This window comes from Canis aureus, chromosome 9 (genome assembly GCF_053574225.1).
Source record: "Canis aureus isolate CA01 chromosome 9, VMU_Caureus_v.1.0, whole genome shotgun sequence".
NCBI classification, from domain to species: domain Eukaryota; kingdom Metazoa; phylum Chordata; class Mammalia; order Carnivora; family Canidae; genus Canis; species Canis aureus.
Genome location: NC_135619.1, coordinates 13,171,123 through 13,198,019, shown reverse-complemented (window position 1 = coordinate 13,198,019; position 26,897 = coordinate 13,171,123). Strand labels below are relative to the sequence as shown.

The following is a 26,897-nucleotide window of genomic DNA, read 5'->3' as shown; positions in this document are numbered from 1 at the left end:
TTCATGAGAGAGACAGAGAGAGGCAGAGACATAGGCAGAGGGAGAAGCAGGCTCACCACAGGGAGCCTGATGTGGTACTCGATCCCAGGACCTTGGGATCAGGACCTGAACCAAAGGCAGAAGCTCAACCACTGACCCACCTAGGTGCCCCTTCAGTCAACATTCCAAAAAGTTTTATTGTAATAAAAAAGCAAGAGTAAAATATCTTAATATTTTAAATTAGCTTTGAAAATGTCTTAAATATTTTACTTACCAAGATTCTGTGAGGCACCAGGTTTATTTTCATTCATTTTACTAGGAGAAATAAGAACATACAATATAGCCATCTTAATTTCTAAAGCTTCAAATTATCCACTTTAATAAAATTTAGTCACTGCAAAATTACAAATAAGTTGCATAATTATTTCTTTCCGTAGTACTTAATTTCCTTATCTTTCACACATCTAAAAGCATTAGTTTTCAACAAGCAAGTTAAAGTCTGGGAACATTGTTAAAATTGAAGGGAATGTTTTTTAGTTGTCAAAAAGATTAAGATGACTACTGGCATTTAGTGGAAAGAGGTCATCACAGGATATCCTATAATGCACCAAAAAGATACAATAGTCTAAATTTTCAAATTTCCAGCTGGACATTTGAATATTTTAAAAAAACAAAACAAAACCCTATTGTAATTACATTAACCTAAAACTTAAAATTATAATTCAGAATAATGATTCAGGTCCACAACACAAACAACTATAATAAAAATATTTTAAATTTTATCAATGACCTTAATGCAAACATTATCACATATTACTTTGTATTATGTTTATTTGAATTTTTTAAATTCTTCAGCTACACGGCAAACTCCCCAAGGGTAAAATTCTGTATCATTCAGCACAGTGTTAATAAATATTTGAATAGGACCGGCACTTATTCCAGAGATACTGATATGATGGGCAAGGTTCTAAATTACATTTTGTATGTGGTTACATCTTCTCCTCTTCTTCTCCTTCTCACTGCAAGGACCCAAGGCATCTCTTGGTGGACACTGTGATGAAGTTCTGCCTAGATATTTGTAAGATAATTACGTTTACCTTAAAAAAAAAAAGGTGTCTAAATATTTTTGTTATTCCTACTCTCAGAATCCTGCCCTAAATGAGCTTTCTCATAGTTAAAAATAAATATAAAAGAATTAAAAGTGAACATCAACCTTACATGATGGGGAAAAGTACCATAGGAGTATGTAGAGAATCATGCTGAAAAGCCTCCAAATGTCATTCATTAGCTAGAAGTTGATTATAAGAAAGATCTCCAATGCTAGCAAAACATGTATAGGAAAGGTTTATCCTATGTATGCCAATATCTAATAAGCACTTTATGTAGTTTTCCAAAGTATATTAGTATACACAATTCCACATAGACCAATGGAACAAAACTAGAAAGCCAAGAAAGATATTTTCCAGTCATTTGATTTTCAACAAAGGTAACAAAGCAATCAATGGGGAAAAGAAAAATCTTTTTAACAAACACTGCTGGAAAAATTGGATATCCATATGGAAAACAAATGAACCTTGATCCATACTTCACACCATGAAAATTCTAGTTTCAAGTGGATTACAGACCTAACTGTAAAAGGTACAATTACAAAACTTTTACCAGAATAAGTAAATTATACTACATAAAAATTAAAAGCTTCCACTCATCAAAAGATATAATTAAGAGTAAATATGCATGCCACAGACTGGGAGAAAGTATTCATAAAAGATGTGTCTGGCAAAGACTTGTACATTGAATATATAAAGAACTCCAACAACTCAATAAATATAAAGCAAACAATCCAATAAAAAAAATTGGGCAAAAAATATGAATGGACACTTCATAAAGGAAGATATGTGAATGGTTAATAAACACATGAAAAGTTGCTCAACAGCATGGTGCTGTTGGCTGGCTCAGTCAGTAGAGCATGTAACTCTTGATCTCAGGGTTATAAGTTTGAGCCCCAACACTGGGTTTAGAGATTACTTAAGAATAAAAACTTTTTAAAGATTTTATTTATTTGAAAGAGAGAGAACAGAGAGAGAGAACATGAGGGAGGTGGAGGGGCAGAGGGAGAGGGAGAAGCAGACATCCTCCTCAGCAGGGAGCCCCACTCGGGCCAATCCCAGGTCCCTGGGATCATGACCTGAGCCAAAGGCAGATGCTTAATCAACTGAGCTACCCAGGTACCCCTAAAAATAAAATATTTAAAAAAAAAGATTAAAACTACTATGACAGACCATTTCATACCCAAAATAATGGCTAAGATTAAGAAGACTATCAACATCAAACACTGGAAAGGATATGAATCAACTGAGACACTCACCTAAATTGTTGGTGGAAATGTAAAATAGAGTTCTGACACTTTAAGGTTAAACGTATACCCATACGTTTGATTCAAGAATTTCACCTCTAGTTATTTATTCAAAAGAAATAAAAACATATATAGACAGAAACCTTATTCAAGAATGTTCACAGCAACCTTCTTCATGATACTCCAAAGCTGAAAACCCAGTAGTTCACCACTAAGAAAATGGATAAACAAACTGCAGTTTATTGATAAAATACAATACTACTTAGCAATAGGAGTGCCTGGGAGGCACCATGCCTTTAATATGTTAAGACATGTTCCTATGGTTTTAGGCTGACTTTTAGATATTAGGAGAAAAAAATTGTTAGGCAAATGACAGAAAACAAACAATTGCTGAAAATTATTCAGGAGTTCTGTATACTATTCTTGTATTTTTTCTCTAAGCTTAAAATTATATCAAAATTAAAAGCTATCCCCAAATTGATGTTCTTTTTTTTTTTTCCTCCCAAATTGATGTTCTAAAGACAGTGCGTAATTCATACTTTTGACCAGCTGACATTAGCCTCTTCCTAATCCTCAGGAACTGAAATAAAACTTTTTTCTTAAGCCTGATTGATAATTGCTTTATTTCAAACAGTATCCAAAACAAACCTAAAAAAAAAAAAAAAGATTATTCACATATTTTTAATTAATTTTATCATGTTTTCCTACCAGTGCATGAACTTTGAGACTTTCTAAGTGGAAAGAATAAAACAATGTTATGTAAATATATGTCTCAATAATAGCCCAAGTCTTAAGACTTGGTCTTCTAAATAATACCAAACTTGAGACACCATGAACAATTTACTAAAGAGTTCCAAGAAGCCACTGTCAAGAGGTATTCTGAGTCTCTTCCACTGCTTACCTCCACTTGATCAGTCAGTGATACTTTCAAAAGGGGAAGCCTGATTTCCCTCTCCTTGATTGTGGCCACGCTTAGTAATTTGTTTCTACCAAAAAGTCTGGCAGAAATGACAATGCATGACTAGGTCATAAAAGGCACTGTGACTTCCTCCGTATTCTCTATCATGGTTAAAGCTAGCTGCAAAGTCATAGAGATTTTGAAGATGCTCCTTGGAAAGGCCCACTTACCAAGGAAATGAGGCACTTATCCATAGCCATTTGAGTGAGCCATTTTAGAAGCAAATCCTCCAATCCCAATTAAAATACCTTCATATGACTAAAGACTAGCAATCTGAGAGAAACTTCATGGGAAAGCCTAAACCAAAACCACACAGTTAAGTTGCTGCTAAATTTCTGACCCACAGAAACTGTCAGATAATGTTTGTTTTTCTAAGTCACCAAGTTTTGGATGATTTGTTATACACAGCAACAGATAATTAATACAATAAAGTAAGCCAAATTCCCTTGTTATATCCAGATTGCTTTTATAAAAGCTTTTTGGTGAGATTTTTAGGATTTTCAGTATATAAGATTGTGTCATCTACAAATAGACAATTTTACTTCTTCCCTTCTGATCTGGATGCCTTTTATTTCTTTTTCTTGCCTGACTGCTCAGGCTAAGAATTCTACCCATGTTACATAGGAATGGTGATAATGGGCATCTTCTGTTTTATTCCTGATATTACAGGAAAAGCTTTCAACCTTTTACCATTCAGTATGTTAGCTGTGGGCTTGTCATGTTTGGCCTTTAATATGTCGAGATATATTCCTCTTGTATCAATTTCTTGAGAATTTTTATCATGAAAGGATGTTGAATTCTCTTAAATGCCTTATCTGGATCTATTGATAGGACCATTTGATGCTTATTTCTCATTCTATTAAAATGATGTGTCATATTTATTGATTTGCATAGACTGCACCATCCTTGCATCTGGGAATGAATTCCACTTGATGGTGGTATATGATCCTTTCTTCTTAATTGAAGTAGAGTTGACATGTCACAAATGGCAAGATTTCATTCTTTTAAAATTCAGAGTAATATTCCAATGTGTATATATACACACATCATATCTTCTTTTCCTATTTATTTATAGAGGGACACTTAGGTTGCTTTCACATCTTTCAAATAATTCAATAAACATAGGGACACAGGTATCTTTTGGAATAAGTTGTTTTCATTTTCTTTGGGCAAATACCCAGATGTGGAACTACTGGAACATGTGGTATTATGATCATTTAATGTGCTGTTAAATTTGGTTTGATAGTACCTTGTTGAGAATTTTTTCTCTACATTCATCAGGGATATTGGCCTGTAGTTTTCTTTTCTTGTAGTGCCCTTATCTGGCTTTGGTATCAGGGTAATGCTGGCCTCATAAAATGAGTTTGGGAGTTGAACATATATTTTAGAAAAGAAATAGAACAAGGCTGAAAAGCAAATGAAAGAAGGAAAGCTGGAAAAAAAACACAAAATGTGGAGTGTCTCTCCACATACGAATTGCAAGGAACTCTGGATTCAAAAAATAAAAAGTGAGTAATTCATACTTCCTAATTTGGACACTTACCACAAAATTATAGTAATTGAAAAAGGTTAGTACTGGCATGAGTATAAACATATAGATCAAGTGAAAATAAAAGTACAGAAATAAAGCCATACATCTGTGACCAATTATTTTTTGACAAGGGTGCCATGACTATTCAATAGGGAAAGAATAGTTTGTTCAACAAATGGTACTGGGACAACTGGGTAGCCACATGCAAAGCAATGAAGTTGGATCCCTATCTTCGCTATATACAAAAATTAACTAAAAACAGATTGAAGGGGATCCCTGGGTGGCGCAGCGGTTTAGCGCCTGCCTTTGGCCCAGGGCGCAATCCTGGAGACCCGGGATCGAATCCCACGTCAGGCTCCTAGTGCATGGAGCCTGCTTCTCCCTCTGCCTGTGTCTCTGCCTCTCTCTCTCTCTCTCTCTCTCTCTCTCTCTGTGTGACTATCATAAATAAATAAAAATTAAAAAAAAAAAAACAGATTGAAGACTTAATACATAGTAAAAATCTTGGAGGAAAACATAGGGTTATGTAAATCTTCATGAGCTTGGATTTAGCAATGGTTTCTTATGTATGACACCAAAACCATAAGCAAACAAAATAACAACAAAACCAAAACATACACACACACACACAAAAAGAAAAAAATAACTGGCACTACACAATAAAGAGAGTAAAAAGGGCACCTGGGTGGCTCAGTGGTTAAGCATCTGCCTTTGGCTCAGGTCACGATCCTGGGGTCCTGAGATTGAGTCCTGGCATCAGGCTCCTGACAGGGAGCCTATATCTCTCATGAATAAATAAATAAAATCTTTAATAAAAGAGAGAGAGAGAGAAGACAATTCACAAAATGGGAGAAAATCTTTGGAAATCATATACCTAATAAAGAGCAAAAATCCAGAAATATGTAAGAAACTTTTAGAACTCATCAACAAAACAACCAAATTTAAAAACAGGCAAATGGTCTGAATAGACATTTCTCCAAAGAAAATATTTATATAAACAATACGCACCTGAAGAGATGCTCAACATCATTAATTATTAGTAATATGCAAATTTAAACAATGAGATACCAGTTGATGCCCACTCAAGTGATTTAATTTAAAAAACAAGAATATAGAGAAATTGGAAACCTCATACATTGCTTATGGGAATGTAAAGTGGAGCATCTACTATGGAAAATAGTCTGGCAGCTGCTCAACACATCCACATGTAGAACTACTATATCACCCAGCAATTATACTAGGTATTTATCCAAAAAGAATTGAAAGATTTTCAAACAAAAACTTGTACACAAATGTTAATAACAGTACTATTCATAATAGCTAAAAAATAGAAAGGACTCATTTGTCCATATAACTGATGGTATACAAAATGTGGTATATATCCATAGCTATAAAAAAGGATGAAGCACTGATAAATGCTACAACCTGGATGAATCTTAGAAACAAGCTACGTGAAAGAGGGCAGACTCAAGGGTCACATATATAATCCCATCTATATGAAATAATCAGAATAGGTAAATCCAGAGAGACAGAAATTTGTGGTTTCCAGGATCTGGGGGGAATAGAAAATATGGAATGATTGCCTAATGGTTATGAGTTTTCCTTTAGGGGTCATACAATATTTTGAAACTAGATCGAAGTGATGGTGATTGTACAACACTGTAAATGTATTAAATATCATTAAGTAGTTAAAATGATTAATTTTATGAGTTTTACTTCACTAAAGTTAAATGTATACCAATCATATGATGCAGCCAATAGTAACAGAGACATGTGCATTGTACACAGAAGTCCATAGTGGCTAAAAAAAGTCCTACTTTTATAGCCAAAAACTGTAACTCAATTGCCTATCAACAGACAATGGATAAAATAAATTGTGATATATCCATATAATGGAATACATTTATTAAAACTAAACTGTACCCATAAATGGGTGAATTTTGTTCTATACAACTCTACCACTAGAAAGATACATAAAGTTAATACTTTCATTAAAAATAGGTGATTTGTTTAAATTAAAAAGAAAAGAATTGCTTAAAAAAGCATGCAAGAAGCTTCTAAGTCCCCACTCCATCCTAACAATACAGGTTGAAAAGACTGAAAAATCAACCTTTTTTGGATCAGTAGGAGGGAGGGACACCAGACGAACCACTGCCCCCAAGAATGGAGAGATAAGTGAGCACAGGAGTCACAGCTTACTTCAGCAGAGACTTAATCAGCTGGAACCACTGCTGGATCCAGTTCTGGAATAGGAAAACCTGAACTGTAATCGACTAACGGCTAGAGGCTCAGTGTGAACAATTTTGAGAGTTAAAAACTTCAGGGGGACTTTCTACCATATTGTTGAGATTTATCACCAGGAACTTGACCAAGATCTTGACTAGAGGATCCCACAGTAAACATCAGAGAAAAATCTTGTCATTCTGGCAGGAGGAGGGGAGAAAGGTACCATTTTGAAACATGTCAAAACACTCTGTTTGTAATAAGGCCTGCCCAAAGGAGAAACTAGTTAGCCAGAGCATCACCTGACCTGGAGTCAGGGAAATAACTGACTCCAAGGTACTCTAGCCATCCTATCCCATGTAAGGGAGTATGCGAGGGAAGCTGAGAAATACTTGTAAGTTCACCAACCACAGACATAGCTCATGAAAAGGCGAAGATCTAATCAGAGGACTGCTGAACTCTTCCCCTTCACCCTTCCACCACACCTCACCACCAGATTACCGAAGGCCTTTTTACAACAATTTCTTTACCCAGTATGGCTGTCCAGAAAAAATTACAAATCATTGTGGCAAAAGGCACAATTTGAAGACAGAGCAAGCATCCAAACCAGACATGGCAAGAATGTTGGAATTATCACACTGGGAATTGCAAACAACTATGATTAATATGCTAAGGGCTCTAACAGATCAAGTACACAGTACAGGAACAGATGGCAATGTAAGAAGATGGAAATTCCAAGCAGGCATCAAGAGAAATGCTAGAGATCAAACACATTGTAACAGAAATGAAGAATACCTTTGAGGAGATTCCAGGTAGACTGGACATGGCTGAGGAAAGAATCTCTGAGCTTGAAGACATCTCAACAGATACTTTGAAAAATGAACAAAGAGAATAAATAAATACTGAAAAGGAAAAAAAAAAACCCAAACAGAACAAAATATTCAAGGACCTCAGGACAACTACAGAAGGTGTAACATAAACATTTTGGGAATACCAGAAGAAAGAAAAGAACAGAAGAAATTCTTGAAACAATTTAATGGCGGGTGCCTGGCTGGCTCAGATGGTAGAGCATGTGACTCTTGATCTTGAGGTCATGAATTCAAGCTCCATGCTGGGCATAAAGCTTACCTAATTAAAAAATAAAAGTTAGGGACACCTGGGTGGTTCAGCTGGTTAAGTATCTGCCTTCAGCTCAGGTCATGATCCTAAGGTCCTGTGAATAAGCCCAGTATCAGGCTCCCTGCTGAGTGGGGAGCTCCCTGCTCATTATCTCTGTCACAATCTCTATCTCTCTCTCAAATAAATAACTCATTAAAAAATTTTTTTACTTCCTTTCCAACTAGGGCCTGGCAGAATGGCTCCCGCAAAGAAGGGTGGCGAGAAGAAGGAGGGCCGTTCTGCCATCAACGAGGTAGTGACCAGAGAATACACCATCAACATTCACACACGCATCCATGGAGTGGGTTTCAAGAAGCGTGCCCCTCGGGCACTCAAAGAGATCCGGAAATTTGCCATGAAGGAGATGGGAACTCCAGATGTGCACATTGACACCAGGCTCAACAAAGCTGTCTGGGCCAAAGGAATAAGGAATGTTCCATACCGTATCCATGTGCAGTTGTCCAGAAAACGTAACGAGGATGAAGATTCACCAAACAAGCTCTGCATGCTGGTTACCTACGTACCTGTCACCACTTTCAAAAATCTACAGACTGTTAATGTGGATCAGAACTAATCGCTGATTGTCAAATAAAGGTATAAAACTGCAAAAAAAATTTTTTTAATTAAAAAAAATTTTAAAGACAATTTAGACAAATCACTGTCAAACTTCAAACCACAGATCCACCAAGTTCAGAGAACACCAAGCAGAATAAATGACAAAAAAAAAACTATACCTCAGCATATCATTTTAAACTACAGAAAATCAAAGATAAGGAAAAAACTCTGAGGGGTACTTGGATGGCTCAGGGGTTGAGTGTCTGCCTGCCTTTGGCTCAGGTCATGGTCCTAGAGTCCTGGGATCAAGTCCCATATCAGGCTCCCAGTAGACAGACTGTTTCTCCTTTTGCCTATGTCTCTACCTCACTCTTTGTGTCTCTCATGAATAAATGAAATCTAAAAAAAAAAACCTGAAAGAGGGAGGAAAAAACCTTACCTATAGAGGAACAAAGGAAGGAATTCAATGATATTTCCTCAGAAACCATGCAAGCAAGAAGAGTACACTGAAATACTTAAAATGTTGAGGGAAAAAAGTTCCAATCTAAAATTCTGTATCCTACAAAATTATCCTTCAAAAATGAAAAAGAAGGGGCATTTAGGTGTTCAATCTGTTAAGCATCTGACTCGATTTTAGTTCAGGTCACAATTTCAGGGTTGTGCATCAGGCTCTGTGAGGGCATGGAGCCTGGTTGGGATTCTCTCTCTCCCCCACTCCCTCTACCTTCACCCCCACACGCACACACTCTCTCTCTCTCTTAAAAAAAAAAAAAGTGAAAAAGCAAAGATCTTCTCAAACACTGAATTTGTTGCCAGTAGACCTGTCTTCCAAGAAATGTTAAAAGAAGTTCTTGAAAGAGAAGATAATATTCAGCAATTCAGATCTACATAAAGAAGACTACTGAATGTGAATATAATTTAAAAACTTTTATTTTTCTTATTCTTAATTGATCTAACAGTTGTTCAAAATAATAATAGCAACAACATACTCAATTACTATATTAGGTTGTAAATGCATATTGCAAAATCTAACGTAACCACTAAAAAAAGTTAGGAAGGAAATATTGCTGATATGCTAAGGAAAAAAATAAAATCATGTAAAATGCTCCATTAAAACTATAAAAGGCAGAAAAAGAATAGAGACAAAAAGAAGCAAAAAACAAGGGTAACAAATAGAAACATAACAAATATGGCAGACATGAATCCAACTATATCAACAGTCATGCTGAATGTCAATGGTCTAAATGTACCAATTAAAAGACATATTTGGCAGAGTAGATTAAAAATAAGACCCAACTATATGTTTTCTACAAAAAAAATCCACTTTAAATAGAAGTTAAACATAAATGGAGAAAAATTTAACATGCTACCACTAATCAGAAGAAAGCAGAAGTAGATATATTAATTTGAGACAGCAGACTTTAAAACAAGGAAATTATAAAGGATAAATAGGGCATTAAATAATGATAACAGAGTCAACTCCCCAAGAAGATTTAACAGTACTTATTATGTATATGCCTAACAACTAGGTGTAACTGTGTTAAACTATGTAAAGCAAACTATGGGAGGCAAAAACTAATAGAATTGCAAAGATAAACAAGACCTTAACAACTATCAGAAATGGACCTAGTAGGCAGAAAATTAGCAAGGAACTGAGTTGACAGCTAAACTCAACATCATCATCAAACTACTATATATAATGGACTACTTTATCCAATAACAACAGAATGCAGATTCTTATCATGCTTACACAGAGCATTTGCCAGGACAGACCATATACTAGGCCATAAAACAGTCCTTAACAAATTTAAAATCGAAATCACACAATGTCTGCTCTCGGACCACAATGGAATTAAACTAGAAATCAATAAAAGAAAGATAGCTGGAAAATGTGAAAGATATGTGGAGACTTAACGCATTTTTAAGTAACACAAGAGTCAAAGGAGAAATCTCAAGAAAAAATAAAACATATTTTGAACTAAATAAAAAGGAAAACACAACTTATCAAAATTTGAGGGATGCTGGGATCCCTGGGTGGCGCAGCGGTTTGGCGCCTGCCTTTGGCCCAGGGCGCGATCCTGGAGACCCGGGATCGAGTCCCATGTCAGGCTCCCGGTGCATGGAGCCTGCTTCTCCCTCTGCCTGTGTCTCTGCCTCTCTCTCTGTGTGTGTGACTATCATAAATAATAAATAAAAAAAAAATTAAAAAAAACAGTGAAAATACTCTGTATGATACCATAGATGGACACCTGTCATCCATTTGTCTAAACCTAAACAATGTACAAAATCAAAGGTGAACTCTAACTTCAACTGTGAACTTCGAGTGCTTATAATGTGTCAATGTAGGTTCAACAATTTCAACAAATGCATCACTCTAGTGGGGTATAGAGATAATAGGAGACGCTATGCATATGTGGAGGAAATCACTATTATTTTTCCCGCCAATTTTGCTGTGAACCTAAAACTGCACTAAAAAAAATACAGTCTTAACAAAAAACCAAAAAGGGAAGCAATAATGTTATAAGTTTTGCTGACTTTTATAATTAATCTCTGGAAAACAGGTTGCCATACCCCACTGTCATTGGCTCCGTATGCCACATTTTTTTTGTTTCTTCATGATTTCACTGTGATCTCAGGGATATAAAGACCTTTCTGGCTTAGCTCTAATAGTTTTTGGTATCCCAATTCCAAAATTCAAGAAGAAATAATGCGAATGGTCTAGATATTCAGCTCAGATTCAAATACCTGGTACTACTTTGGCTGGAGAAGGTGTATGGAATGGGAGGGAGCATATTAGGATCATAAGCTCCTTTTACCAAACCCTGCCCAATGGCATTTAAAATGATGTCTATTTTGGGGCAGCTTTTTAAGGAAAAGGTTATGGTCAAAAACATCAAGTAACAGCCATTCAAACTCAAAAGGAAAGGCAAATTTTGCTATTTTTTAACTCTCCAATATTTTAATTTAGAATTGAATTAACATAGAAATGAATATTCTTATATGTACTTCCCTATTACAAAGTTAATTATCTAATTATACTAAACATTTATTATTCTTATAATAAAAAAATTCCACAAGATAAAAAATTTTTTTAAGATTTTATTTGTTTATTCTTGAGAGACAGAGAGAGAGAGAGAGAGAGGCAGAGACACAGGCAGAGTGAGAAGCAGGCTCCCTGCAGGGAGCCCCATGCAGGACAGGAAGAACTCCACCTGGGGAAGTCTAGGAAAGTATTGGAAACCCACTGGGTAAAATCTTAAAGGGACATAAAATGTTGGTGGCTAAGTGTATATAAAAGTGAGAGAGAACAGATTTGGATAATGGTAGCAATATGGATAGAACATCACAGGTTGGAAAAGAGTAGTGGAATATTATGAAGTTGATGCCTGCAAACAGAGGTTGGAACCAAATTGACAAGGGCTTTGTTAAGAAAGAAAAGAAAAGAAAAGAAAAGAAAAGAAAAGAAAAGAAAAGAAAAGAAAAGAGAAGAGAAGAGAAGAGAAGAGAAGAGAAGAGAAGAGAAGAGAAGAGAGAGAAGAGAAGAGAAGAGAAGAGAAGAGAAGAGAAGAGAAAGGAAGGAAGGAAGGAAAGGAAAAAAGTTGAGAAATCCGAATTATATTGGAGGAGCCATCAGAGATTTTTAAGAGGCAACATTTGAAAGGATAGACTGCAGAGAAAAGCAGGAAGTATTATTTAATATAATAATAATTTAAAAAGAGGCATAAACTTTCTAAACACATCTAGTTGCTGAACCTGGTTCAAACATTTTGGTAGTTGTGTGACAACCTTCTTGACCTCTGTTTTATCTATTTTATATTGCAGTGCTATATGTGAAGATTGAGATAATGTATGTAATGTGGTTTGTCCAATGCTTAATAACTCAATATAATTGGAGATATATGAATCATTTACTATGTGTCACACAGTATTCTAAGATTTTTATATGTGTGGCATCATTTGACTCGCACAATAATCCTACAAGGCAGGTATTGTTTATCACTCCATTATACAGGTCAGGAATTTGAAACACAGGAAGGTAAAACAGCTTCCTTGGGTCATACAGCTACCAACTGGTGGAGATGGAATTCGAACTGAGGCAATCTGACTCCAGTTCCATGCCCTTAACAGTGTATCATTATGTCTCTATAGGAAAGATCAAGCCAGTGCTCTTAAAAACTCTTGTCAAGGGGCGCCAAGGTGGAGCACTTGGTTGAGCTGCCAACTCTTGGTCTCCGGTGGTGGTGATCTCCTGGGTAGGGAGATCCAGCCCCTCCACAGGCTCTGTACTGGGCATGAAGTCTGCTTGGGACTTTCTTTCTTTCAAATAAACAAATAAATCTTTTAAAAAACAGAACCAAAACAAAACAAAACAAAAAAACTCTTGTCAAATGTTCTAACCTTCCAATTAAGTTTACAGATTCCTCCTCCTGCAGACTTAAGGGGCCCAGAATCTATGCGATTTGAAGTGTAGGAATCAGCACTTAAACCCTTCGAGATAATGTATACACATTAAAATTTGAAATTCGCTAATGATTTACGTAGAGAGAGCAGAAATTCAATGAAGAAAGTCCAAGTACGGGCAAGAAACAGATTAAAATGTAGAGACTATTTTTTTTTTTTAAATTACTATTTGCTGGTAGTTTCCATAAAATGAGAACAGCTGTCTGCAATTCTTAGGAAAGTACAGCTAATGCTTTTGCTGCAATCTCACACAAATATTTAAATCTCAACAATCAGAAATACTGAATACTTCAACCTATTTTTCCTGGCTAATAATGAAACAAAAGTTCACTAGCAGGGACGTGAGAGTAGGAGCAGACAGTAAAGGAAGAAGGAATGCCTAGTTTTTAAAAGATATTTGTGCAATTTCCATGGTATGATACCCTGGTGTTAAAATCTTAAAAGGAACATAAAGTATCAGTTCCTATAAAACAGCACACTATTAATCTGACAGTCTTCCATAAGGCAAAATAGAAAATCTCTATATAATTAAACTCATTTATATTTTAGCTGTAGCGTACGCATTTAAGCTGTTCCAGAAGGCAGACTTTGCTATGGGGTCAGACAATTTGATATTTGAGGCAGTTCATCACTAAAAATAAATACAACAAACAACAAAACAAAACCCGCCCGAGTCCCGGAAGCGTTGGTGGAGCGCTTCCACAAAGACCGCACAATGACCCAGCTGGCCAGCGAGAGGAGGAGGTGAAAAGGCCGACTCGTGCGACTCCCCAAACCTTACCCCTATTGTTAGGGAAAACCAAGACCTCCGGGGAGCACCGCGGTTCCTACAGGAGTCTCGGATTTTCGCGGCACAAGAAAAATCGTGAAAGAAAAATATCCGGGTTTTCAACACAAAGGATACTCAGATTTCAGTTTAAATCCCCACCGGGCATTTCGAAGACTGTCACTTCCCTAAGAGGAACTCTGGAGCCACGTACCGCGTCGCCTCGCTCTTAACCTGCCCCCAGCCTTCCATCTTTCATAAAGGAAGGTTCTCCTGCCTGCGGGAACGCTTTCGCAGTTAGACCCAAGTACTCTTACAGCTTCAGCGTTCCGAGTCGCATTGGCGGGAATACGAAACCGACCGGAAGGGCGGATTAAACGAGGCTTAACCTCGGGGCCGGGGGCGCCGAGGAGCCCTCGGTGCTCCGCGCTGGTCGTGGGCGCCCGCCCGGGAGACGCTTCCCAGCGCCCCGGGCGACTCCTCCACGTCTGCGAGCCCGGCTCCGCCACCCGACGTCCGCGAGGGCGCTCCGAGGCCTCCGCTACACGCTCCCGCCTCCCGAGCCCTGCCCCGTCCCACGTTCGAACTCTCTCCCTGGGAAACTCTAGTTTCTTCCCGTTCCTCATCCACTCACCCAGGAGCGCCGGGCGGAGGTTCCCGAAAGGCCGTGTCACCTTGCCCTCCTTTCGCCGAGCCGCAAAGCCGACGGCGAGCAGCCCCATGCAACGGCCCACAAGATTCAAATTCGTCCACTTCCGCCTGCAATCCGGAAGGTGCGCTAAGCTCCGCCCCCCCGCGGTGGGAGCCGGCGGCGCCGGCGGCGCGGGCGGCGCGGGCGCGGGAGCGGGAGGGGGAGGGGCCCCGCGACCCCCTCGACCCCCGCTCTGCCCCCGGGGGCGGGGGTCGCCTGTGCCGCGCCGCCTCCGCTGCAGTGTCCCTTGTCTGTGTGCTTCCTGGACAGGTCCCAGAGTCGGTGCTCCTGCCCGGTGACTGGAGAGGATCCCCTGGTTTCTGGAACGGACAGAGGCGCGCCGACGCCCGTCACTCCTTCAGGGACCCCTGACGCTCTTACCCCCCGCGCCGCTCTCGCGTGAACCACGGCTGCGGCGGAGGAAGCAGCAAACTCTGCGCAAACCTGCTTTCCCTGGACGCTCCTCGATCCCGGCGCCGTCGGGACGTCTGACCTCTGTCGCCCCCCCCACCCCCCGTTTCGGGGAGACAAAAAGCCAAGGGCGCCAGGCACACTGGTTCGAACCACAGTCGAAGATGCGGGGTGGCGAACTCGTGCCTGGTCCCAGATAAAATACACGAGGGCAAGGAGGGCAGGTGTCGGAAAGCGACGAATCTTTGGGCCCCTCTGATAATAATCGAGACTGTTTTACGTGATTATTACGTAGTTGTCCTGGGAGATTCTGAGCACAACAGTGTCATTTTCCTTTCCCAACGACCGCTTCCGAAGGGACACATCTGGGAGCTCTAAGAAAGGAAAGGAGAGGTCGGATGTGTTTTAGCACCTCCCCCCCCCCCCCCCCCCCCAGGAAGCTAAACTGCTCTGATTCTGAGGTGGCCACCGGATCATCCTCGCATCTAATAGTATTGACTTAACTTAAAAACATCATTTCAAACCAAGCCAGAACGCCTTCAGCCTCTGTCAAGACTGCAATTGGAAAGATTAGATTTCTATGGATTTATCGTACGGATAATCCGACAGGAGAGAGTGTAAAGCTATTAACAAGCGTACTCTTTGAACAATAGAGAATGGGAAATAACCTGTGTCTCTCGATAAGAAAATGATTAAATGAGTTATGATACTTTAGGATCTAATACACTGACATTGTACAGGCGCTAAAAATAATGACGTATAGCGGTAGGTACTCAAATGAAATAATGAAAAAAAAAATCCACTGCAGAAGGACTCTACATTGTATCCTTTTCAAGTACGTGTACGGGCAGCCCCGGGTGGCTCAGCGGTTTAGCGCCGCCTTCAGCCCAGGGCGTGATCCTGGAGACTCGGGCTCCCTGCATGGAGCCTGCTTCTCCCTCTGCCTGTGTCTCTGCCCCCCCCCCCCCCCCCCCCCCGCGTATTCTCATGAATAAATAAAATCCTTAAAGAAAAAAAAAAAAGTATGTGCATGGCATACAGAATTTCTAGATGGATAGTAAACTGTAAAAATTTATTTCTCTGGTAGATTGATGAATGGGGATGTGAAGAAGCTTTTTATTTTTTGCCTTTTAACCAGCTGAATTTTAAAAATAATAACGTGTTTTACTCTTGCAATTGTGTTTTGTAAATGAAGGTGGTTAGAAATCGAATGTATTCTAGATACAGTATCGTTTAATAAATGTATAAAGGTATAACGTTTGAATAGTCTGTGTCCATTCATTCATACATTCCTTCAACAATTATATGGTAATGGTTTGATCACACATTTTGTCATTCATGATATGTTGCATTATTTAATGTCGCCACACTTCTAATGTGGCCCCATTAAATATATTGCTCCTTCGGGTTCTTTCAAGGCGGAAAGGATGTCATGTATTTTCCTGTGTCTCTCATCATTCTTGGCACCTTCGCACCATTAAATTTCATCCCTCACATGAATGAAATTCTCAAGTTAATCAGCAAACGAAAGTTAAATACTCAAATTGCCCTTGAAAAGTCCCCAAGACAACTATAAAATATAATAAAAATATGATTTTTTATACAACTGTATAGGCATACGTTTTGTTTTGTTCTAATGTTTTATTTAAATGTTTGTCCTCTAAGTTTTCCTTACTCAGTTCTTCTTTTTGGACTCTCAATAAAGTCTTCAATTTCTTCCACCAAGATATTGATGATGGCAGCCCTGCCATCAGTCAGACCAGTGATACTGATTTCTCATCCCCAGTAGAAGGTCCCTTAAAGACACTGACATATTTTTTCCCATAGGACTAGCCAGGCTTGATTGTATAAATTGTCTATGGCTAGTGTTTATTGAGTGGAATATCAGGTTATTTGCACTTTTTAAACTGTTACTCCTTGCTCCCCTCACAAAGAGTGAATATAAATGAATTTGAATACAGTCAGTATTCAAGTAATGTTGTGGCATTTCATTAACAAATACCCACTGCAATAAATACCCACTGACTAAATCCAGGAACCTGAGTAACTGCAAACTTAACATTTTAAAGAAAATATTCCCTGCAAGATATATTTAAATCTAACAAATCTGGCCATCAAACCAGCATTCAGAGAGCTAAAAAAGTTTTAAATTCAGTAAAATGCATTGATATGAGTATTCCACCTACTAAAAGCTGCAAAAACTGAAGAAACACACAAAAAAGTCTTAGTTTCTGATAACCCCTCAGTAATCTGAACTAACTGAGAACTGAATCCATAGAAAATTTTAATCATAGATAATATAACCTTCTCTTCCCTGCTTTCTTCCTTCTGTTCACTCCTCGTACTACAGACACAAGACAAAAACACCTTCTGGGACCAATGGTCATCAGTTCACCCACAAGAGCCTATACAAAAGTGCCTTGGCAGAAGAGCTCCTAGAACTTACTTTGAAAGGTTCTTATCACAAGCAACATTACTGACAAGAACAATAAAATGCCTAGAAATAAATTTGCTTAAAGTATAGGATATGTAAAAAACATTGTCATTGGAAACAAGTGATTTTAATGTCTGCAAATGGAAGATAAATAAGAATGGTTTAGAATAAGATTAGCAGAGGCTGGGAGTAGGCAATGTGTCTTACTAGATAATAGAACTTCACAAAAAGCTACTATGATCAAGGAGTAGTAATGAAAAAATTAGCATAAAAAAGATAAATACATAGAGAATCCAGAAAAATTCAATTGTACATAGAATATTAATATAAAGGTGGCATTACAGTGTAGTGGGTAAGGAATATTTTCACTCATAAATTAGCAAGAAATGACAATAACTGGCTATCTGGAAGATAAAAAGTTAGGCCTCTACCTTGTACCACAGGTAAATTCTACAAGAATTATAGGTTGAAATATAAAAAATATAACAAAAATGTATTGGGTGAAAAATTAGAAGAATAACTAACTGTAGGTTAAAGAGATTTTTTTTTAAAAAGATTTTATTTATTTATTCATGAAAGACACACACACACACACACACACAGAGGCAGAGACACAGGCAGAGGGAGAAGCAGGCTCCCTGCAGGGAGCCGGACTTGGGACTCGATCCCCAGTCTCCAGGATCACGCCCTGGACTGAAGGTGGCGCTAAACCACTGAGCCAGCAGGGCTGCCCTAAAGAGATTTCTTAAGGAAGGAAACTTAGAAGCCATAAAATAAAAGATGAGTAAGCCATGCCAAAATATGCCACTTTGGCATAAAAATTATTTTGAGCTGAAGGCATCTGAGAAGCAGACACAGGAAGAACTGTCTGCGTTCCGCCATCTAACAAAAGCAGGGCATAAATTTCCCTTTGTGGAGATGTTCCCCTCCTCTCTCCTACCAAAAGGAGAACATCCCTTAGCACTAGAGATGGAGATGACACTGAGGAGTCTGCATAAAAAAGTCTTACTAAATAACTTTTATCTACCATTAGTTTCCCCCATATATTTACCTTCCCTCAATTTACCACTCCTAGAAGCCCACACCCTTCTTCTTTTGTCTAGTTATTTCACAACTTACCACCCTTCATTAAAATAGTATATAAGCTCTCAAGCCTAACCACTTATTTGAGTTTTACATTTTTCCCTGGACCACTGTGCGTGTAACATTAAAAAGAAAACTTTTATGCCTTTAGTCTGTCTTTGCCAGTTTAATTTGCAGGACTCCAAGTTCTACCAAGAGGGCAGAGGAAAAATCTTTCCTCCCTCACAAATACAACACATGGCTATGTTAAACTCTAAAGTACTTAGTTGGCAGTTGGCAAGATTCACCATAAAACCTCAAAAGATAAATGAAAGAGTTGTGATAATATTTATGATACAGGGTTAACAACTCTAAACAATTTTTATAATTCAGTTATTTCAAAAAGTAATAAAAATGGGCAAAAGAAGTGACCAAGTAAAGAGAAAATGAGAAGGAGAAAAAACAAAATAACAAAAAGACCCTCAATGTTACTACTACACAACCAAAAACTAATTTTTCTTCCTTTGATTGGAAAAAATTTAAAAAGTCATAACATCCAATAATGAGAGGGTGTGGTGGTAAAATGTACATTCCTGCCATCATTACTACAACTCTTTTGAAAAATAACTCTTTGACCAAGTTTTCTCAACTTCGTGATTCTCTTATAGAAATAAACACGATAGTGTGTTTTGAGGCACTCCTAATTAGAAAAAACTGTCCATCAGGAAGGAGGTGATTGAAAGTTAGGGTACATCTATACTATCAAGAGACTTCACAAAGGTGTATTGCTTTGCCTCTTCAATTATTGCCTCCAAACTTTGGGCTACTGAACCCTCAAAAGTATATAAAGTGAAAATGAAGAATGACATTACTTAATTTAAAAAGTAATAATATTCTGCTCCGCAGTAATGCTGATAAACCTGGCCCTGCAAAATGGCATTCATTCTTACATTAGCATTCACCAAGAATTGACACACATTGCTGGACTAAATTGTCCTTTACAGCAGCTAATTCCTCCTCTGAGTTAGCCATATTGAACCTCTGATAATCCTTTCTGCCTTTCACATGAGTAATATTTCTTTCTTTCAAGATTTTATGTATTTGAGAGAGATAGATGGAGTGAGAATGAGAGAGAGAGAGAGAAAGAGAGCACTCATGTAGGGGGAGGGGCATAGAGAGAGGGAGAAGCAGATTTCCCACTGAGCAGGGAACCCACCAAAGGGAGGGGATCAATCCCAGAACCCTGAGATCATGACTTGAGCTGAAGGCAGCCACTTAACTGACTGAGCCATCCAGGTGCCCCAATTTTCTTGATCCTCATCTCCTACTCACACTTAAAGCAAACACTTGACCCAGACTTTTGGCAGACTCTGGTCTCCCCTTCTTATTCCCTGATAGATCCCTGAATATCTGTTCACCTTGAGGATAAATTTCTAGCTTTCGGCCCTTAAATCATTTCTTATTCATCCCTATCAATATTGTGCCTGGTTCCCAAGGTTACCTCACCTATTTCCCTTGACTAGTTACCGTCCCTGAGAACTTGGAATAAGACTTTTTATCAGCTCAAGTTTCCTGCTACTCAGAGCCCTACTAGAGTCATACAATGATAAGTATACTTCTAGAAGGGACCATTCAAAGAGTCTAATCAGGGGTGGCTTGGTGGCTCAGTCAGTTTAAGCACTGGCCTTCGGTTCAGGTCAGGATCTCGGAGTAATGGGATTGAGCCCTGTATTGGGCTCCCTGCTCAGCAGGGAGCTTCTCCCTCTCCCTCTGCACCCCCCCCCACTCGTGCTCTCTCTCTCTTTCTCAAATGAATAAATAAAAAATTTTTTTCTAAAAAAGAGTCTAATCAAGGCCTACTCAGGTTCTTCAATAGGATACCTAGCCTAGAAACAGAGCATGGTTCTGTTTGGGTTAGGATAGGGAGGGAGGCAGGGAGAGGGAGTGGTTGGTAGGTAGGTAAGGGAGTAAGCAAACATAAAAAGGGTATCACTTTTAAGTTTTCCAGTCTTGATTTCACACTTCTTTTTTCGACATCTTTTATTATGTCATTATAGACTTAGCTCTAATATCAATATACTGCTTTACCAAAAAGGTATTTCTTTTGGAAATTATGCTAGGAAAGCAACAAACTAGAACAGGTCCCATTTAGTCTCTCGGCAATTCTTTAGAACAGCACTGCTCAACATGAATGTTAGCCACAAATAGAGTTTTCAATTTTCTAGTAGCCACATTAAAAAAATAAAGAAGGAAACAGATGCAATTAACTAAAATAATTTATTTAACTAAAATAATGTGTTTTATTAAATATTTATTTAAAATATTTTAACTTTAATATGTAATTGATAGAACCAATTAGCAATGAGATATTTTACATTCTCTCTTTTTTTTTTTTTTTTTGGTGCTGAGTCTTCAAAATTGATAGAGAATTGACCTTTGAACAATATGGGTTTGAATTGTGCAGGTCCATTTATATGTGGATTTTTATTTTCAATAAATACAGTTATAGCATTCTAAATGTCTTTTCTCTTCCTTATGATTTTCTTAACACTTTTTTTCCTAGTTTACTTTATTGTAAGAATATAGTGTATAATACATACAATATATAAAATATGTGTTAATTGTTTATGTTATCAGTAAGGCTTCTGGTCAATAGTAGGTTATTAGTAGTTAAGTTTTTGGTGAGTCAAAAGTCATACATGGATTTTTGACTGCATGGGGAGGTCAGTGTCCCTAACCCCCACAATGTTCAAGGGTCAACTCTATATTTTACATTTATATCACATCTTAATTGTACTAGTCCTATTTCAAGTGTTCATAACCACATGTGACTAGTGGTTTCTATATTGGCCAGGTTTAAAATATGTCACAATTAGTCCCTCTGAAGAATACAGGCTACCAAGAGACTCTATTTCCCAAATTCTATTTCTATGACTTCTAACAAACATTTCAAAGTATGAAATAGAAGTAATTATCTTTTCCCCAACTAATTTTATATCTTAACTATTCCTACTCTACTTATGAGTAGGAGTATCTTATTACTTCTTCCATATATACCTCAAGTTTGTTGTTTTTACTTCCCTCTTTTGACCCTCTCTGTGCTCATTTTCCTTATCTGTTCTATAGGCTTTCTTCTATGATTCTCAGTAATATTCAAATACTTTGGAATATACTTATTTGTAAAACAAATTAGACCATTTCTAATGATCCCTTCTTGTGTACAAGTCATAATGAAAATACTGTACAAAATAAGTATTTGACCATTATTAGTGTATGACTGCACGATCAGGAAGTATTTATTAAGCATCTACTATGCTATCATCACTACTAATAAATTTCTGAATGGAGTTTTCACTGTGTACATTAAAAATATTCCTTATATTAGTTTTCCTGACCAGTCTTTTTACATCAATTTTTGAACTTGAATCAGCATACAGTTTAGGAGAAGTAGGCTGTTTGCTACCAAACAGAATTCTTTTTCTCAATGTCTCAGTCACATAAATGTTTTGATCTAAATTTTTAATCTAACTGTGGTTTGCTGTCTTTTAAGTCAAACACACCACCTCCTGGCAGCAGGAAGCACCACCCAAAACAGCAATTTCAGGTTTCTTGTTTCAGGGTTGTTTGGATAATAAGTAGGTTTATTAACAACAGTGATTTGGAATGATACCATTCCTGCTGGGTAACTGCATGATTTTAGCAAGAAGGGCTTGAAGTTTGCTTGTAGCCAGTATGAGACATGGTGTTCTAACATAGGTCAAAGTTATGATCTGTTTTGTTAATATTCTTTCTCTCCAGGTTGGGGTGTCAAATAGTTGTCTGGATTGCTTTTCATAGTTGCTGTCTTTTGGCTTGAAGTGTTTATATAGAAATCAGAGCCCTTTTCCAGTTACGAGTAATTCTACATGTAGGCACTCACATTGGTAATGCCATCCAGAATAAATCAAGTAATGAACAACATGTTTGAACTGAATCTTAAAAATTCTTGGATACAATTGCTGGCAATCAAAACTGTTTCAGTTTATTTTGTGTACTTTGATTTTTTTAATCCCTCTCAGAATACTCTAGGGAAATGACTTCTCAAGTGCATTGATAAAGTGATTCAGTTATAATGAGCCGGATTCTCACCTGCGTGTTTTGATAGAAGAGGAAGAAAATTTCAAATTCTCACTAAGGTCCAGGGCACAGACTTGCCAGTTAGGAAGCAGCCACTTGCTTAAAGCCTAGCTTAGACCTTGATGGCTGGTCTTCAGGGAAAATTCTTCAAGTAGACCAATAGTACAGTGTTAAGAACTGGCCTATAGATCCAGAGAACCTGAGATTTAAATACTAGCACTGTTACTTACAAGCTAATTATGAAGAACCCAATCCTCTATGCATCACTATTGGCTCATAAAATGTAAATCATAGTAACTACCTCACAGATTTGTTGTAAACTTTACATGTCAGGATGTTTATAGCCAATTATGAGCAGGCAAAATAGGCATCTCATATAGTCAACATCCTCTTCCATCTCTTGGTGGCATGAAGCATGTCATGTCCAGTTCCTTTAGGTGGGTAGTCTACTTTGAGTTGTCCAGACTTTCCTCCCAAGTGGATCTTTACCTGGCTCCTCTCCTTTTCCCTCAGAGCCTATGATTAATTCCTCAGTGACTTGTTCTCTACTTTCTACCTTGGTAGCTAATATGAAAATTTATTCTTGTTAATATAAAGAGCCAATGGATTCGTTTTAATAAACTACCTGTAGCTCATAAGGATAGTGAGAGATTTGTGGCTAGTCAGATACGATGTTTGGCATCTAAGTCTCCCTCTTCTTTTTCCCCATAGTTTGGGTTTACAAATCTGGTAACTTAGAAGCAGTTCACATCTTTTTTTTTTTTTTTTTTTTTTGGCATTTGTACAGTAATGGATATTAAACTTCAGTATGGGGGATCCCTGGGTGGCTCAGAGGTTTAGCGCCTGCCTTTGGCCCAGGGCGCGATCCTGGAGACCCGGGATCGAGTCCCTCGTTGGGCTCCCGGCATGGAGCCTGCTTCTCCCTCTGTCTGTGTCTCTGCCTCTCTTTCTCTCTCTATGTTTATCATAAAAATAAATAAATAAATCTTTAAAAAAATAAATAAACTTTAGTATGTGGGCAGTGAATATAAAGGACAATCAGATTTCTCATAAATGAGATTAACTAATGAAAGGCATATGATTTGAAAAGAAAAAGGGAACTAGTATTTATTTAATACTTTCCACATTCCAAACACCATACTAAAACTATTCAAAAGTTGATTTACTTAATCCTGACTAATAAAATAGGTAACAAAACTAGGTTTTAATGCAATTAAGTAATTTGCCCAAGGCCACAGTAGACAGAACTGGTATTTAACTCCAGCTCGTTTACATACGAAGATTGTTCTTTATGCATCACAGTATTTTAATTCATATACTCCATGAGAGATAGGACCAGCTGTAAGAAACCTGACATTAATCTAAAATAATCAACTAATAGTATAGCTTGACTTTTATGGGAAATCTGTTTACTTACCTGCACAATTATAGGACATTAATTTGGTAAAAGATCTTAGATATATCATCTATTCTCTACCCCTTAGCATGTAAAATCCTCCCAACTTTCTGGGCCTTAGGTAAAACATGTATTTAAGAGAATTGAGGGAAAAAGAAAGAGGTCCAGAATTCCTTTTGAGCAGATAGGGGAATCAGTTCTCAAATCAAGCTCCAGTTTTCTGCTCATTTAATTATCTAAATATTTCTTTTTCTAAGAGTGGCATCAATGTCTAAAATGAACCCTGATTGATGTCTGGCATCACTTTACCAAGGTACAGTCCCTACCCAAATTTCAGATAGTGACCAGTATGCTTTTATAGCACAAATTCCATACCAGTTGTTAAGGACCACTTGATGATCTTTTTTCTACTAAAATACTCACAGGAATTGTCAAATAGTGTGTAAACATCTCAGCATTGCTGGTATCAGGCAATGCTATCTGTAGTATAGGGATGCTTAGGTAGATTTAAAGCAGAAGAGAGGTAGTGTGTCTCATTTATAAAATCTGTGGCAGTCAGACAACCTTCAAATATACATTTTCTGCTCCTTAGAACTTTTTAAAGTTCTATTCCTCTAAATAATTGGCTATAAAAGCTAGCTCCTATGGAAGCACCCTGATTATTATTTTAGCTAAGATAGAAAACTCCATCTATCGTAGAGATGATATGATAGGGGATTTTATTTTATTTTTTTATTTTTTATTTTTTTTAATTGGGATTCAATTTGCCAACATATGGCATAACACCCAGTGCTCATCCCATCAAGTGCTGATAGGGGATTTTAGATTTATGACTATCTGGTCTATTATGTTGTTTACCATCTAAATATTCATCTAATGATTGAGTCCAGTTAGTTACCCAGGAACCCTGGATTTCCTTGATTCATTACAAGAAACTAGTGCCAAGAAATGCTGAGTGTCTCCCAAAATGTATACAAAATGTATACAGTAAGATTGTATGCTTTAGTCAATTCATGAGTAAATTGCAGCCAGGTGTTGGATTCATACCATTAAGTGACTAAAAGCACAAAAACTAATATTAAGAACAAGAGCTTTTAAAGAAAAATTAAAAAAAGGCATTTAGATAGGAAAGAAAGAAGTAAAACTTTATTTGCAGAAAATATGATTGTCATAAAATTTCGAAGAAATCCACAAACAAGCAGCTAGAGCTAATACATGAGTTTAACAGGTTTTTGGATATACAATCAATATACAAAAATGAGTTGTATTTTTATATACTAGCAATGAACACTTGGAAATGGAAATCCATGAAATTATCTGGATTAGGTAATGGTTTTTGAGACTCAACACCAAAACACAAGTGATAAACAAAAAATTTGATAAACTGAACTTCATCATTTTTAAACACGTGCACTTCAAAGAATACCACTAACAAAGGTAAAAGACAAACCCACATGCTGGAAGAAAATATTTGCAAGTCATGTAACAATGACAAGGAACTTATATCCATAATATACTAAGAACATTTAACTCAACAATAAAACAACCCAATTAAAAGATAGACAAAAGATTTGAATGAACAGTTCTCAAAGAAAAATATACAAATGGTCAAAAAGCACATGAAAGAATGCTCAGCATCATTAAGCGGTAGGGACATGCCAATCAAAAACCAGAAAGAAGGGTGCTTGGGTGGCTCAGTTGGTTCAGCATCTGCCTTGGGCTTAGATCATGATCTCGAGATCTTGGGATCAAGGCTCATATTGGGCTACCTGCTTAGTGAGGAGTCTGCTTTCCCTCTGCCTCTTCTCCCCACCACTCACACTCTCCAATAAATAATAAGGAAAATCTTCTAAAAAACCACAAAAGATATCACAAGAAATATAACCATTGGAATAGTGGTAAAAACAAACAAACAAACAAACAAACAAACAAACAAGAAAACATAAAATAACTAGTGCTGGCAAAGTTGTGGAGAAAATAATGTAACTGTGTCCCAAGCAGCCTAGAGGTTGCCTCTAGCTTATAACTTGACTAATTAAAACTTCTTTTATTTTTTTTAGAACTTTTTTTTTTTAAGATTTTATTTATTTATTCATGAGAGAAACAGAGAGAGAGAGAGAGAGAGAGAGAGAGGCAGAGACACAGGCCGAGGGAGAAGCAGGCTCCACACAGGGAGCCCGATGTGGGACTCGATCCTGGGACTCCAGGATCACACCCTGGGCCGAAGGCAGGCACTAAACCGCTGAGCCATCCAGGGATCCCCTATAACTTCTTTTAGATTTCAATAGAACACTGACTCTGGGGAAACAAGGAACACTAGCCACTGCTGCTAATGCCACCAATTGTTGGATCAGTCATCGAAAACCTTTGTCAGTATGATTATTCTAATCCTACCATTATTTCTGTATATAATCTCACTCATGTACCCCCTCACACAATAGATTTACAGAAATCTGCTTCCTGTGTCACTTAACTGGGCCCATCTAGTAACCCACCACCCAGAAGTCCTGTTTCTTCCTTACTCAATCCCTCATCAAACATCTTGTTCAAAGCAGTAGTGAAGTCCCCATAAGCTTACAAATTTCTATTGGCCAAACAGAATCCCTAAATTAATTACCCATGTAAAAATTCTACTGCTAACGGTCTTTGCAGAACCACCCTCTCTAAGCTATTTTATTAAGAAGCGCTTGAACTACTCAGATGGAGATTATCAGACCCCCATTTGTAACATAATACTTCAGTAAAGAATATTCCCTAGGATTTGGGGAAATTAACTGCCTGTCAGCTAAGAAGGAGGAAGTAA

The 26,897-nt window shown here is 37.6% G+C and overlaps 2 protein-coding genes across 8 annotated transcripts in view; one reads left to right on the top strand and one right to left on the bottom strand.

Annotated features, from left to right (window-relative positions):
• The window catches only part of G2E3 (G2/M-phase specific E3 ubiquitin protein ligase), a 54,618-nt gene extending 39,848 nt beyond the window's left edge, over positions 1–14,770 (bottom strand). Inside the window, exons 1-4 of one of the 6 annotated variants that reach the window (XM_077908886.1) lie at positions 14,619–14,751; positions 5,503–5,627; positions 956–1,047; positions 254–294 (exon numbers count right to left, since the gene is read on the bottom strand). In XM_077908886.1, the coding sequence (XP_077765012.1) occupies positions 254–294; positions 956–1,017 (103 nt within the window). In that variant the 5' untranslated portion in view covers positions 1,018–1,047; positions 5,503–5,627; positions 14,619–14,751. Of the gene's footprint in view, positions 1–253; positions 295–955; positions 1,048–3,233; positions 3,340–5,502; positions 5,628–14,198; positions 14,331–14,618 lie in introns of those variants that run through there. The other 5 variants (XM_077908891.1, XM_077908888.1, XM_077908890.1 and 2 more) reach the window with 5 other exon arrangements.
• On the top strand, positions 3,418–8,844 carry LOC144320403 (large ribosomal subunit protein eL31-like). 2 transcript variants are annotated; one of them, XM_077908900.1, is made up of 2 exons: positions 3,418–4,798; positions 8,388–8,844. In XM_077908900.1, exons 1-2 carry the CDS (start codon positions 4,708–4,710, stop codon positions 8,774–8,776), a joined length of 480 nt encoding a protein of 159 aa, XP_077765026.1. In that variant the 5' UTR covers positions 3,418–4,707; the 3' UTR covers positions 8,777–8,844. The 2 variants fall into 2 exon arrangements, with proteins under 2 accessions (XP_077765026.1, XP_077765027.1); XM_077908901.1 differs by having other exon boundaries at positions 3,419–3,721; positions 8,388–8,842.
• Positions 14,771–26,897: the final 12,127 nt, after the last annotated feature.

Bases quoted from the DNA above. Each gene is read 5' to 3' on its own strand.
- LOC144320403 (XM_077908900.1), top strand. From the start codon at position 4,708: ATGAAAGAAGGAAAGCTGGAAAAAAAACACAAAATGTGGAGTGTCTCT. The intron at 4,799-8,387 runs GTGAGTAATTCA...CTTTCCAACTAG, and splicing joins CTGGATTCAAAAAATAAAAA to GGCCTGGCAGAATGGCTCCC.